At 38.3% G+C, this 16,159-nt stretch overlaps 1 protein-coding gene across 1 annotated transcript; it reads right to left on the bottom strand.

The window, feature by feature from the left end:
* Positions 1–320: 320 nt before the first annotated feature.
* On the bottom strand, positions 321–14,622 carry mthfd2l (methylenetetrahydrofolate dehydrogenase (NADP+ dependent) 2 like). Its single transcript, XM_059336210.1, has 8 exons — positions 14,349–14,622; positions 12,256–12,440; positions 11,882–12,004; positions 10,571–10,723; positions 7,825–7,932; positions 4,236–4,328; positions 1,205–1,330; positions 321–779 (listed from the first exon to the last, which is right to left on the bottom strand). The coding sequence occupies exons 1-8, from the start codon at positions 14,489–14,491 to the stop codon at positions 664–666; spliced, it is 1,047 nt and encodes a 348-aa protein (XP_059192193.1). The 5' UTR covers positions 14,492–14,622; the 3' UTR covers positions 321–663.
* Between the last annotated feature and the right edge of the window lie 1,537 nt (positions 14,623–16,159).

The following is a 16,159-nucleotide window of genomic DNA, read 5'->3' as shown; positions in this document are numbered from 1 at the left end:
ATAATCATTTTAATTTTCAATTTGCTTATTTCCCCATTTGATGTCAATGAGGCTTTTTACTGGAAGATCTGTGTGAATCATGAAATTCTTCTGAAAAAAAAACTGCCTTGTCTGTCTACCGAACACCTCATGACTACAACGTCCATGGTTCGACTCCAACTGAGGACCTTTGCCACACGTCACACCCCTCTCTCTACAGTGTCCAATGCCCAATAAAGGCAAAAATGCCAAAAAACAAAAAAAGAAATCAGTAAATGTAAATCACAAAAACAGACTGAGGCATTGTAGTCCTGGCACAGCATTGTTTTTCATTTAATATTCCTTTTTTCCAGTGAATCTGGAATGTTCAAAAATGAACCAAAACAACTTCAGTAGAAAAAATATTAATCTAAATTCTTAAAAAGTGAACTCTGAAATAAATACCTTGAATAAATAAATGAACAAATTCAAAATATAAACAAAGTACATGTCAAGTAAGTTTCCCAGCAGGCTCGTGGAGTTTTAAATAAAAGTATGTTTGATGCATAATAAAGTGTGTTTAAACCTAAAAGAATTGATGTTTGTGGTGTGTGTGTGTATGTGTGTGTGTGTGTGTGTGTGTGTGTGTGTGTGTGTGTGTGTGCAGACACTGTTTATCATTCAATAAAACAGATGGGTGTGTGTTTAATGCATCAGTGCGTTTCTGGCAGCGGTCACAGTGTTCTTCATCAGCATGGCGACGGTCATGGGGCCCACGCCTCCGGGAACAGGTGTGATGAAACCTGCCTTCTCCTTCACTCCTACAAGTCACAAATATTGATGTGGAGTTAAGCTACATTGTTTTTATTCCAAAAACAACAGCTAAGATTGACATGTATATCTCTGTTTTATCTTTTAACGTTACATACAGTAAACTGAGCCGTTTCCTGTCACCTGAAACCTGTCAAGTGTGTGTCGATCAAACTAGCACTCCTGTGGTGAGCGTAAAGTTGGCAAATTGTCAATTGTCCAATGAAATCCCAAACAGGGTTGCCAAAGTTTAATATGGGCAATAAGTGTTAATAAAAGAATTTGTATTTTCTGTGCCCATTCTGAACAAATGTAATTTTAAAATTTATGTTTTTTTTATAGCTGTGTTAGAAATTACGTAAAAGCTGCATCTTTATTCACCATTTCACATAATTTCTCTCTGAAGAAATAAAAAATGAACTTTTTCATTCTCTACCCTCAAAGTCGACGTCACCAATGAGCCGGAGTTTCCCCGTCTTCGGGTCCTTGATGCGGTTTATGCCCACGTCGATGACTGCTGCACCCTCTTTCACCATATCTGCTGTGATCAGCCCAGGAACACCTATAAACAGGAACCAATGAGAGAATTACAGTTAGAAGTTGACAAATTTAACATTCAGAAGAAGCAGCAGCCACCACAATGTCAAATACTGATTTACGGATTACTGCTTTAAAACCTCAAGTTTGGAATTTTGGCCAGTTTTTAGGAAAAAGAAGTGATTTCTATCTATATTTTGACGAGAGGTGGAGCAAACGCTAAGTTACCATCTTACACTAGCGCTAGCTGGGGCAGCAAGGTACATGGGTGATCCACGCTTAGTGTGGTATTCATTTAAGAAACGAGCTACACAGTAGCTGAACTTTATTTATTTTTTGGGCATTTTTCGTGCTATAGTAGAGAGTGACAGATAGAAAGGGGGAGACATAGGGGAAGAAATGCGGCAAAGGGACCTCAGGCCGGATTCGAACCCGGGTCCGCTGCAGCAAGGACTCAGCCTTAATAGTACGTGCTCTACCAGTGTGAGCCATCGGGAAAACCTGAAATGAACATTTCTAGGCGGTCAAAATGTTACAGTCAACCTTAATGAACTGAAAACACACTGTGAAAGGGGCAAAGTTCTATAATTAAAAGATGGACAACAGCCAAAAACAAGTGAATGGCTATTTAGGTGTATGCAGTATGCTGAGGTAGTGACCCATCAATCATATTCTCAGCCAGCTGTATTGTCTATTTTATTCTAAGTGGTACCATCATTTACAAAATGAATGGCAGGCACCTGGGGGTCTAAGGTCCCAAGCCAGTGGGCCACTTTGATTTTTCAGCATAATTGATGTTTAGGAACTTATTTTACACCTGTCACTTTCCTGTTGGACTGTCTGCAAACATGTTTACCTAACAACCAAACAGTAGAGTTTAAAATCTCAAAAACTATTTCAGCGGTTTGATCAGTTGAAAAGGCCTCTGCAGCCTCTGTGTCGTTGCTATTCCTTCCCCCACACCGATGTAAAGAACCATATCAGGACAGAGACAAAACATCTGCAGAGTTTCACAGAACATCCCGTCTTTTCTTTTGTCATCTCCTTTTAATCACAGGTTTGTATGGACAAATTACCACTTCGCCTTGGACGTAAAAGTCAGCACAGCAGAATAAGATGATACCTGAGCTGACTGTCTACAAGGAAGGAAATAATTAAGCATTGTGTATTTATTTTGATAATCACTCACTTTGAAGATGGCTGCCAGAAATCTGTCAATTTTAACTTTTCAAACTGCAATTATAGCTACTTAACAAGGGGATTAAGTCTGAGTCAAATAACAATTAAGTACCAACTTTAATAAATAGTCATATTTCGCACAAAGACAACAGAGGAGCTTAGTAACTGCACCCTGAGTATAATTTACTAACTGCAATTACGACGCAGACTGGATTTTCAACAACACTGAAACCAGACGCATTCTACTTCTCATGTGACATTTACAACAGTTTCTGACAGTTTAACAGTGGATGGCTGGAGTCCACTTAATCATACAGTAGAGTGTAAACGCAGTTCCTTATTACCAGAAGTCAGAAATTGGCAGTTGGATGAAAAGAAAATGAAGTGCCCTTCCCAGAGAGCGGAATTTAGTCATCAGGAAACATCCTATTTATTACAAAGGAGGCACAATGTTGCACCCCCTAAGGCAAACACAGTTACTTGAGAGTCTTTCGACAGATACTCCTGCCCTATATTGATTGATTGTCTCACATTCCAGCTGCCACACAGCCAGTTGGAGCAGAGTAGCAGGTAAATATACTGAAACTCCAGCATTGATTATTTTGTTTTGGATGAGATCCCTTCAAGTAAGGGCTGGTAAGCACTTTCACAATTTATCTTCCTGGTTGCGTTACCAGGACACATAACTCCCTCTGTGGCCCTTCCAACATAATGCAACAGCTTGTGACACTGGTTTAAGGAGTGTAACATCCTCAATACCATAAAAAGCACAATCACTTCCCTGAAAGTAAAATTTGTAGTTAAAATAAGGCATTTAAAGCATGATCATCTAAGGAGAAACAACACAAGTGGGTGCACACATTATAAGCTAATCTAGTTATTGGAAAGTGAAAACAATGATGAATGTTATATTGTTATTACTAAAAACAAATTGATTGATTGCATTTCATCTTTGACCGAATATCTTTGTTGTAGCTGTGCTTAATATATAATATAATGCACCTGTCACACTGCAACATCATGTGAAAATGAGATGAATTAGTTTTTCCAATGAGTACCCATTTAAATTATATATATATATATATACATATATATATACTTAATTGAAATGGTCATATTTAAACAGGAATGGCCTACAGTATTACCCGTTTGCACCTTATGAGTCATCACAGATCAACTGATACTGAAAAATAATATTTAATTGCAGCCCTAAGGCTACAAATGTTGTGAAACCCTTTACATGTTTTTTTTATTAATCATCATCTTTGAAGAATTTTCTTTGTATCAGATTTGTCACTAAGTACTTAAAATTAAAGGAACACTTTATCCTTAAAATGACCATTTGTATATTAATTACTTATCCAGTGTTAACTTGAAGAGCCTCCATGATGAATGAACAATTCCAAGGTGTGCGACCATGTATATGGAAGTGTTTTAATTATAAGATTATAATGAAAATGTATGGGTTTGGGAAGTACAGAGTATGTAACTGGATAAATGAGACTTGGATTGTACTGAACAAGTTGTCAGAGTTTGTTGACATATGATTTGATATAGTTTTGCTGTTAATCACTGCTCCCATTTACTTCAATTCATCAAAGACTTTCTCCATTTATGGATTCTTCGGTCAACGTGGACGTATGTGAGAAAAACAATGTTTTCTTCACCAATGTAAGGTAAGACAGACAGTAATTAATATAAAAATGGTCATTTTAAGTATTTTGTTGTGTCTTTGTGTGGGATGAAATTACCTGCAGCTGCAATAATGATGTCAGCTAGGCTGGTGAGCTCCTTCAGCTGTTCCTTCGGTGTACATCTGTGGGCGATGGTCACTGTGGCATCACCTGAGAGGAAACAAAGATTTCCCGGCACAATTTTCAATTTCATATCTGGTGCTTAAAGCAGCAAAACTAAAATCTTTAATCTTAAACTTTTTGGAACAAGTCTGTTTTGGATTTACCTACTACTGAAAAACCAGTCTCTCTGAAAACCGCAGACAGTGACAGTTATCCTGACTAACAGTGACATGTTTTCAGCGTTTCCTGAGGCATGCCTATATAGAGACCACCCCTAACGCAATGTATTACACATTCATGATGTATAACATCAACCTTCAGGGGAAAAGAGCTGGGGCACTATATTACATGGACAGTTAGACAGTTAGATATGTACCTGAAAGTTATCAATATTTTCATAACCTCACAAGCTCCAGTTTGTAAAATAGCTGCAATTTTTAATCATCAGCTTGTTTTTAAGTGCCAGAAGCAAGAAGTCCTTTCATTTGAGATAAATTACTGAAATGAAATCAACCTTAGGTAACATTTCAACTTTTTAAAAACTGTTTAATGTAAGTTTTCACAATTTTAGGTTAGACATTAAAAAAAAAGTTTCAATAGTTTTTATTGGTTTTATTTTATTAATGTCTGGCTTAGCTCAAGAGTCAGGAGTCATCTCAAAACCACATAAAATCTCAACAAAAAACAAGGTTCAGTAGCACTAAGTCTAAAAAAAAGATTAGAGGAAGATTGTGTACAGACTCATTAAATATATATTAATAAAGATAGCCTGGTTATTATCTTCTTTTTTATATTTCTCTTGATCCTGAAATTCTCTTGAACTCATTAAAGCAGTGATGCAATCTCCAGGTCAGTAAGTGACAGGTTGTGTTGCGGTGGTGACACTTGATTTAGTCAGCAAATAAACAATGAGGAAAAGCAACATGATGAAAGTGATCCTGATCCTTATCCTATATTTGTGAGGACATCCTGTATAGTCACAACTGAACTGTGACCAGTACAAGTGAGGGACGGGTAACAAGAATTGCACAGGAGGGGCTTCAAAGAAGATGAGAATGAGGAAGCAGAGGCAAGTCACAGCACATCAACCCTTCAGGACACATACTTTATGGGAAGTGTGTGTGTGTGTGTGTGTGTGTGTGTGAGAGGGAGAGGGAGAGGGAGAGAGGGAGAGAGGGAGAGAGAGAGAGATAGAGAATAGGTAGAGAACTGATTCAATATGAAAAGGAATTGATTAAAACTCAACAATCCACAAATTTCCACTTCTGTGACACAGCCCGGTATAAATAAGAATTGAAATTATACACAATTTGTGACTTTGCTAAGAGTGAAAGTTCCAAACCTCTCATAAGATGTATTTGTGTAATATTTCACATACTTTCACTGGTTGTGTTACTAGTTCAATAAAAAAAGAGTCATAACCTGCTGTCAGATATTATCCAAGTAAACTGAGTGTATTAACAACTGGCTTTGCAAATAATACTTAAATCCGAAGGTATGTTATGTCTTCAAAGGGAGCCCAGGATACTCAGTGTGTACAAGCTTATACCATTTAACAGTGAAGTCAAAGTTTTAAGAACTAAATAGAAAGTTATTTATTTTGTTACGTCAGATATGTTGCTTTGAATGCTTAAAAAAATTAAGTATCCTGTTGGCCTTTCAGTCAATGATTCATCACATTCAGTGATCAATTCAATTCCAGGAGTCATACATTCATGTTGGCAGTTCACCTTATTGTCTCCTTCCATGTTTTTAATTTAATTTAAGAGGAAACACAACATTAAGAAAAGGAAAATACATACAGTGCTTAACAAATTTATTACAACACCTGTCATAAAAACTAGAAAACATAAATATTTTAGAAAGCTTTCAAAAGCTTGTTTAAAACTAAAATGTTATTGTAATTTGGCAAATAACAAACTGAATTTACCTTTTTATACCCAAATTTGAGCCGGATCACTGGGCTTCAGAACTGAATTAACCAGAACATTCAACCACTAAAAATATTTTTTTTGTTCAGGAATGCAAGTAAATAACTATAATTTGACATCTTAATAAATACATAATTTTGTGCTTTACTATTCTTACAGTCTTTTTGTAAAACAGTACATTTTAAATCTTTAGCATTAAAAATATAATTTTTGGTCACTTCTACATACTGGTGTATTAACCATTAAAGAAAAAAAAAAAGCACTGTGCATTAAACAAAACACTAGGATTATTATAGCAATGTTCCAGAAATGTAAATGATAAATCATGTGTCTGATCTGTGTTATATTCCTGCATGGTTTGTTTCTTCCTCTTTATTCTCTGCTCAGTAAGTTAGAGTAGTGTTCTTGTTTGAAGAACATGTATCATAAGCACAACATCCAAATGCTTGTTGAGACCGCCATGGACGAAGTCGGGTTTCTACACTTTCACTAGCTAAGCAACCCAAAATGATGATGCAGCCCTCTAAGTGATAGCCAGCTGGGACTGCAGTTTTAGACCTTTATGTGTGATGAAAACCCGGTGTGCAAAGATCAAACATCCAACGAACACCCACCTCTTAAATGTTCTGGCACTTACCAACTCCAGGTTATAGCCTTATATTTAAGAAACAGAATTTTAAAAACAGGTATCTCCCATAGACCGTATATGAATATGAATCAACTGTACGTTTGAATAATTAAATGTAAATTAAGCCAAAATGTCCTAGATACAGGGCCTGCAATTATGCCCTGGTGAGTGCATTTGGAGACGTTGATCAAGCAGTGCGGCCACAGTATCGAGATCCCACCCACACACCCACCCAACCAAACAAGAGTCAATCACAGCTGTCATCTTTTATAAGATCAAATAACTAATTAAAAACAAACCTATCAGAAAAAATTACTTGAACATACATCAGTGTGATAAGAACTACCGAAATGACAGAAATCATCTTTGGGTAAAATTGATTTGTTGTGTACTTTAATTTTTTCGTAACATGGAGTAGTATTGTGACCAGCTGCATACTGCAGCAGGGGGCAAAGTTTTGGCTTTACTTTTTGGGAACTGTCATCTTTATATAGACAGTCTATGGTAATTCCCAAAATGTCAAATGTTTGCAGCAAATCATTACTTTTAGCCGTTCTTCTAGTTATGACAACTTCAAACAATCTTCCCTGACAGCTAAAAACAGCAGCTATTACACATAAAATTACACATTTTGTTTGCATGCAGCTGCCACAGTTGTTTACAACTTTGTGTTGATCTGACCTGTAATATAATATATAATAATACTGTTGCTTCATCTACACAGCAAATTCCATGCAATACCTTTCCAAATCCCCTCCTTTCTTCCTACGCCCTTATAAGGAGAGTTGATCCGTCTGCCAAGTCTCGCCCTGGTTTTTTCCTCTTGGAACTCTTCCGGCAGGACGTGCATCAGCATTTTTTATTCAATTTAAAAGGTGAGGTGTCAATAAAGCCTTTATTTCTTTATTGGATACAACCCAACGACAAAAGCATCAAAGATCTTTCAGGGAAAGCCAAGATGGTGCAATAATGTGCACACACTTACCCCCGGGACGTTCATGCTTGCGATCGGTGTGCAGCAACATTGCGATGGGCATTCCAACATTTTTGGAGCGACCAGCCACCAGCACATTCTTCCCCACTGTCTCAATACCTACGCACACACAGAGACACAGAGACACAGAGACACACACACACACACACACACACACACACACACACACACACACACACACACACACACACACACACACACACACACACACACACACACACACACACACACACACACACACACACATTTGGAAGAAGGTTATTTTGCCAGCCTGGCACCACAATGTCAACACCTATGACAATTACTACATTCATTGTCAGCCAACACCAGAGAAATGATTGATGGTGGGAGGACAGGTGCATATAAGTAGCTATTAGACTGACATTTAAGTTTACTGATAAAGCAGCCTTAATATCAAACCAGTTTGACAGAAAGAATTCAACTTAGTCAATGGAGTACAGATGGCATGTAGAGAGTAGCAACGCGTCTTTGCTGTATCAAGACAGGCAAATTTCATCTGGAGAAGAGAAAGAATTATGGTTCACCTCTTGTCAGAGTCAAATAGGAAATGTTGCCATATTGGCGCAGTTTTTGTTTTCTGTGAGGCTTCACTCCAAAACACATGAACTTTCAATAAAAAACAAACACAGCATTTGCATCTCCCCCCTCATCTCTACTGAAATGTTTTCGCTTTCATGTTTCAAGCCTCCACTCAAAAGTAAATTGTTAGTCATTTTATAAACAAACATAATAGTATGTTAAACACGTTGTCATATTGCTTATTGCCAAGAAATACAAGTTGGATTTAGCTCCGTACTGCTGTCGGTACAGTTTGCCGCTCTCTGTTACCTTTTAAATTTGCCAGAACATATCTTAATAACAAATGACGGTTCAGGCGGTTTGCATAAAATCAATCCAGATTAAGCTCGTACACTTTTTTACTGTAAACTTTATAGGCTTTTATTTTTAGTTTCCACAATCTATTAACTTGACAGTCAGTAGCCCCTTTCATAGTGCAGTACCGCAAATGTCCCGCTATTAATGCCAGTGGTGTCGCAGAACGAGGTGGGAGGATACTGGAAGGAGAGAATAGTGGGAGGAGACGATAGTGAAAGGAGACGATAGTGGAAGGAGACGATAGTGGAAGGAGACGATAGTGGAAGGAGACGATAGTGGAAGGAGACGATAGTGAAAGGAGACGATAGTGGAAGGAGACGATAGTGGAAGGAGACGATAGTGGAAGGAGACGATAGTGGAAGGAGACGATAGTGGAAGGAGACGATAGTGGAAGGAGACGATAGTGAAAGGAGACGATAGTGGAAGGAGATGAAAGTGACGTGTGACAGAGCAGCAGCAGTGCTGCGCAGTAGCACAGTGCTAATAGGCTAGACAGATAGCTTGGTAAGAGTACAGTTTGTATGTGCATGTGTTGACTTAGCATAAAACAGCACTTTGAAAGGGTGCTAGTACCTCTTTTCCTCCCTGCCCAAAAAACCCTGTCTTGTGTCCATGCAGTCCAGAGCAGAGAGAGAAAAAAAATCTATGTCCTCAACGCATTCTTAAAAAGCATCCTAAGCAGATTCAACACTGTCTGGTATAGGAATTGCAAACATTTGCTGATAGATAGTAGCTGATCAGGGTCTCTGAGTAGAGAGCACTTATCATTAACACTACATCATAATGATCATAACCACAGCCTAAAACATTGTCAAGGACCCTCTCCCACACTCCCACAGACGCTACATCCGTGCTTTCTGGCTTTCTAAACATTTACTGACAGAGCAGCAGTGAGGCCTCTCAGATACTAATTGAACAACTGAACGGTGGATTTTGATGGAAGGTTTGACTCTGTTTGTACATGAACAACAACGCCCTCCACCGGTTATGATGACTAAAAGAGCAAAGGAGTTACTTCCCACTGGAGAACATTATTTCATACAATGTTTTTTGTGTAACATGTATTCTTACACAGCCATGTGCAATTAGTATAGTCATAATCTTAATCACAATGTTGCATCAAAATTACCTAAAAACTGATCTATGACTGACTTATTTTCGTAAAATAAGAAAAGGATTTAAAAAAAAATGTAATTTAATTAACCCAGCCTGCCGTTTGCAGAGTTATATGCCTTAATTCTAGTTATTGGCACTTCAATGAGAAGGGTTTCTTTCCCATTGGAAATTTGGAGGAAAATGTTTTATAACTCTTTACATAAGTAGATCTCAAGAAACTAGCTTGTAAAAAAAAGAAACTACTTTACATTTAAATTTACAGTTGGCCAATAAAATTTGGCCCAAATTCTTGATTGCCAGAATATATATCTTCTTATTTTGTAAAGAAGCTGACTGAGGGGTCCAGTGCATTTACACAACAGACAAAAGGGATTGTTAGACGCCATCTAGTGGGCTGCACATGAAAGAACAGTAGAACGAACCTGCTCCTCCAGTGTTAACTTTACAAATGCTGGTTTGATGAGTAGAATATAAACATAGTACAAGTTATCGTGCCAAATTACTCCCACAGGGCTGACAATGCAGCTCAGCACTTTAGAAAGTAATTTAATGTACTTCCATTAGGTAATATCAAGATTTATTTAAAAAAATAAATAATAGCAGAGCAATTGTTATTAGATAAATGTAATAGGCTGCACTAAATACAACCTAGATAAATACTGTTTCATTTGAGTAGCCCCTTACACCAGTGAGTATTGGCGCTGAAGAGGTTTTTGTGGCTTACCTGCTCTTTTGATGATCTCCCAGACAGCTGCAGGTGTAGCAGGCACCATGGATCTCTGGTCCAAACACAGCTTTCCGATATTCACAATATGGAAGCCATCTACATCTTTCTCTGGAGCGATGGCATTACAAACTGCTCGCTCGTTGATGTGCTCTAAAGAGGAGATGGAGCAGGATAGATAGTCAGTGATATATAAAATACACACATAACATAATGGTTAATTGTTGACCCTGACTAGATGTTATTCTAAACAGCATAGGTGTAAATAATGGAAGTAATTTTGGCTGAATTCCTATTTAACAGCTTTGATGTCAGGGTCCTGCTATCGTGCATGCTTGCTCATTGTCACTCTAACCAGAACACTTGAATAAAACTGAGCCATCGTTACTGTTATTAGTACCACTTGCCGTGAAAATAAGTCCAAAGCACTATCTATCTATCTATCTATCTATCTATCTATCTATCTATCTATCTATCTATCTATCTATCTATCTATCTATCTATCTATCTATCTATCTATCTATCTATCTATCTATCTATGTCTCACTGACCGTTAGTCAGACTGACCTAAGATTTCGTATGTGGCTTGCGCATGGCATGAGGGTGTGTATCCTCGATTTTCAAGATTTTTGAATTTTTCAAAATATCATTATTTACGTAGGACGTGTTGCGGCATTGCACTGTTTCCGATCGGACGCCTTTTAGGGGAGCTCCGCCCCATTGTGTGATAGGCCTACACCTGGTCAGTAACCCAATTCGCTGTGGATTTCCACACAAGACTCATCTCATCTGTAAGTCTATTTAGCCTACCTATCTTTCAGAGTTTTAAAGTGCGCTACAAGGTTCGAGTTTTCAATAGTATTAGAATATTTTCCAGCGAATGTCAATGTTCAATGTGTATGTGCTGGATGGTGTGCGTACCCTGTGTAAAGTGTTTTATGGAGTTGCAGACGTTGTAGTGTGGCATGTAATGTACCAATACATAGTTCCTACGGGCACTGCACTAGTATAAAATGAAGCAAAAAATACTATAGGCTTTCGTAAGGTCATATTATTCAAATGCAAAAAAATGTTCTCTCATACTATACATCTTGCATGTTGACAAGTCAAATAGAAGACAAAATGTAGTATGGTGGAAATTTACATATTTAACTAATGGCCACCTCTTTCGTGCAGCTTTCACAATGTTTTTTGGTTAGGAAAGCAGTATATTGATGCAGTCACTGCAAACTGAACTGTACAGACTGCTCATTTGTTTAACTTTTATGTCAGTGAGCAAAAGTTGCGTGCAGCTGTGGCGCTTGTGTTTACCGGGAAGTGGCAGCTGCACCAACAGGCCGCTGACCCTCCAGTCACGATTCATCTTGTCAATCAGCTCAAGCAACTCCTCCTGGGAGACTGAGCTAGGCCTCACCACTGTGTCACTGGAAATACCTGGAGAACACATACACATCACAAACAATCCATGTTTAAAATGTAGCCATGTGCATGTTAGTTTGCATTTGTTTGAATTTACACAATACAATGACTTTGCTTATGAAAAATGTGCTCATCCATGTGTATTTATATGTCCATGCTTGCCTAAAAATGTGAGATGCATGAGATATATCTGTTTTGTTTGTTTATCTGCACAGCACTTGTTATGCATACAGTGTTCATGGATGCATGTAATGCTCTTATCTAACCCAGGATGCTGGCTGCCCGGGTCTTGTTCTTCACATAGGTACGACTGGCTGGGTCATCCCCCACTAAGACCACTCCTAGGTGGGGTCTCATGTTGCCCTGAGCAACTAGCTCTTCCACATCACGCTGGATTTCTCTGTGGAGCTGACGAGCAAACTCTGTTCCCGAAATCACCACAGCGGCGTGCCTGAAGAGGTAAAATTTAAAGTCATGATTAAATGCTCATAAACAGCATGCACACCACATCACAGCCTGAAAAATAGAAATAAAACCAAAAATATATCTAACACAGACACAAAATGAAAACCATATCCAACACAATCAATTTTATTTTCATTCAGAATCATTGCCTTTATCACAAAATTATGCCGGGCATGTTTTTAGACTACAGCCCAACCAATAGTGGACTTTTGGGACCAATACTGATATTGGCAACTAAAAAAATCTGATATCAACAAATTTCTTCTAAATATGCATGTAACATTACATTACATTCCTATCTATGTTATAACATTTAGGCAGACTAGGCTGAGTAGTTAGCTGTTAAGTTAGCTGTTTTATGTTCCAAAATGCAAAAGCAAATTTTTGTTATTGTTTGTTATGTGTCATATTGACAACACTGAATGATCATAAGTTTTTTCATTTGATAAGAAATTACTTACTTTTTAATTACATTAGCCGAGCTTCACACCTTCAACATAAAAGGACAACAAATCGCTTGACATAGCATGTTTTTGAAAAGTTATTTGAGTCCTATTAGACTTTCTTTTTATCAAATTACACAAATTGTATTCATAAAGACCTCTGAAATCATGCTGAGTTGAAAAAATGTCTACCACTGAAAACTGAGTGACATTTTAGTACTAACTTCCTGTAAAGGAACGCAAAGTTACTATTTAAAGACACAACGACATATCGTGGATTTGTTTTTAAGAATAATATAACTCAACCGAATGGGAGAGGAGGTTCAATTAGGTTAACCCTTTAATGTTCTGCTCCACTGTTTGATAGATCACATTTTCACTCACTATATATCTTGTTGAAAAATGTGTTGAACTTAATTCTATGGAGTCTGGGGCTATTTTGTCCATTTTTTAATCCTTTTCATCCTGCCTGTATACACCACTTAAACATTTTTAAATGCCATGTTGGTCTATTTTTTTTCAGCACAACCTCACCTACATGACCTAATAATAATTGATTTTTATTTCTGACTTACTGGATCAACATTTTGAACCAAAAAGAAACAAAGAAAAACCAATATAAATGTGATCTTCATCATCCAACTCTGGTTTTTATTCTATTGTGACTCTATTTTATTTGTGTCTTGTATGTTTGGCACAACAATTGGTCATTTGTTGTCTTTGTAAGTCATTTTGTGTCTTTTTTTAGTCATTTTCTCTTTTGGTCATTGTGTGTCTTCTTTAGTCCTTTAGTCCAACATAAAAAGTGATTTTGATTTTTTTATTTTTTTTTTTGCAAATGTGAACAAAGGTTGCAAATATAACATAAAAGAGGGTTACATCCAGTTCTATAATTTTATACAAAATATATTTGACCTTGTCTCCAGTTTTATATCATCATCAAACTGAAACTGGCCTCATGGAGTTTACAGCCAGAACTTTAGAGTTACATTTACAGTACTCCACGCTGCTTTGTTTTTACGACTGAATGTGATGAAGAAGTCATTCTTTGGCGCTTCTGGTGACTCCAGAGGGTTAAGCAGCCTTATCTTACTGCGGTACACGGCCGTTATCAGCACCGGCTTCACCGAAGCTAACCGTCACCTAGCAGCAGCAGCCAACAATGTCTGCGAGCCGTGTTCTTAAGATAACTGCAAAAACTGCGGCGGGTTATGTAATAATGACATTTTTGTTGACAGCAATGTCGATTTAATTGCTCCTCGGTTAAAGGTATGTCCGTTAAACCTGCCCTCTCTACCGTGAACGGTGAAGCTTGCTGTCAATCACCATCCTCTGACACGTGACGGTACACACGCCTTCACCGGTGCTGGAGCGGTGCTCATCCCTCCGCAAACTAATAACGGACATTTAAAGAAAAAAACCGGCGGTGTTTTACACGGGGCGCCGTTTACCTCGTCGCCGACTGGTGAAGATGTCTCCTTTGACTCTCGCATTTTCTGTGGGTCCGCAGTTTGGCCCGGCAGCAGTGGTGGTGTAACGTTAACGGGCTACAAATCCTGAAGGAGGAGCGTAGCGGTGAAACAGAGGCCGCCATGTTTGTGTGTGTGTCGTCGAGCGTGTGTGCGTCGTGCGTGTGTGCGTGCGTGTACGAGAGGCAGACAGGGGGGCAGGGCAGTATGGAGACAATATAGCTGATGAATGATAGGCTGCACTACACATACTGCACATACTGTTGCTCAGGAGGCAGAGGGAATGTGTTTGTAGCTCTTTGTTTGTTATTCTTTATGCAAATTGAATGAAATAGAGAGGGGAAATGAGCTGCAGTGAGTACACAGCTGTTTTCACATTTAAAATGAAAAATAATAAGATTAATCCAGTTAAAGGGTAGAACTGCTTGGTAAGGCCAACTGTGTTATCTGTTTAGGCGATAAATAAAGTATTCTGCGTGAGAAAGAATGGAAGGTTAGACATTGGGAAAATATTTTAAGGAAAGGGTTTGGGTTTGGGTTCATTCCAATAAAATATACTACTATAGAATTCAAGGCCGACTCTACACTGGGGCAAGAGGGGGCCGAGCCCCCTTATATAAATGTCTTACCCCCTCAAATCAAAATTTGAGAAGTTGAGAAAGCACATTTTAATATACTCACAAAATTAATATACATTACAATTTGACAAAATTATCTGCAGTAGCGGAAAACACACCGAGAAAGGGACACACGATACACGATTGTTGGTTGAAAAGGATTTTTTATTTTATTTTATTTTATTCATTTATTTTATTTTTATTTTTCAGTTTCCCCCCCTGAGGGATTGCCACCTTATTGTGGTCAGGGGGTTTGCGTGACTCAGTGTCCTTAAGAGCTTTATCTGACAAAGTGCAATCCACTTCTCCAGGTTGGGGTTGGACACATGGACCCCTTTCAATGAAGAAAGCATCGTTACTATAAGTACAGAGAAAAAAGTGTTGGAGCATGACATTCACATTTCTGACTGCCCCCTCTGCCTAGAACCGGCCCTGATACAATTTAGTATGCCAGAGAAAGAGTTAGCATGTTCTAGTACATAGAAAGTCAAATGCAGCATGCGGAAAATACCAGAATGTCCTACTGCATCTGGTCACATTTTCCAGTATGTGAGCCAGCTAAGCTTTTCTGGATGTTCTGATCCACAATCCTCTGCACAGTATATATGAGCAAGAGGGTCAAAGGGACAATGTTATGAAGACATAGTATGTCCTAATTGTATGCATACTGCATACAGTATGGACTTGCAGCACATACTAAAAGTAAAAAGATCCACATTAGCATCTTGTGATTGTCTACGTAAGCTAGCCTAGTTGCAGTTTACATCTATTTCTGTCCAGACTAATGTGTAGCCATGACATTAGACAATGCTTCAGATATGGATGTTGCTGCAGAGAAGCTGTACATGCTAAAACATGGATGCTACACACACACACACAAACACACACACACCCACACACACACACACACACAGCAGCAACCCAGCAGCACAGAAGGTCCATACAGTGGATGAGAATGGGACAGACCTGATATTGCAGTGCATTGATCTTGACCTTTGACCTTTGATCACCAAAATCACTACATCCTTGAGTCAAAGATGTTTGTTCCAAAATTCAAGGAATTCCTTCCAGGCATTCAAGAGATAACACATTTACGAGAATGGAATGGATGGGCAGACAGACAACCCAACTCCCTAATGCCTCCAGCCGTGACTGTCACCAGCATGAAGTCATAAA

Source organism: Centropristis striata, chromosome 7, assembly GCF_030273125.1.
Source record: "Centropristis striata isolate RG_2023a ecotype Rhode Island chromosome 7, C.striata_1.0, whole genome shotgun sequence".
Taxonomy (NCBI): domain Eukaryota; kingdom Metazoa; phylum Chordata; class Actinopteri; order Perciformes; family Serranidae; genus Centropristis; species Centropristis striata.
Note: the sequence above shows the minus strand (reverse complement) of the source record. Positions and strands in the feature narration are given on the sequence as shown.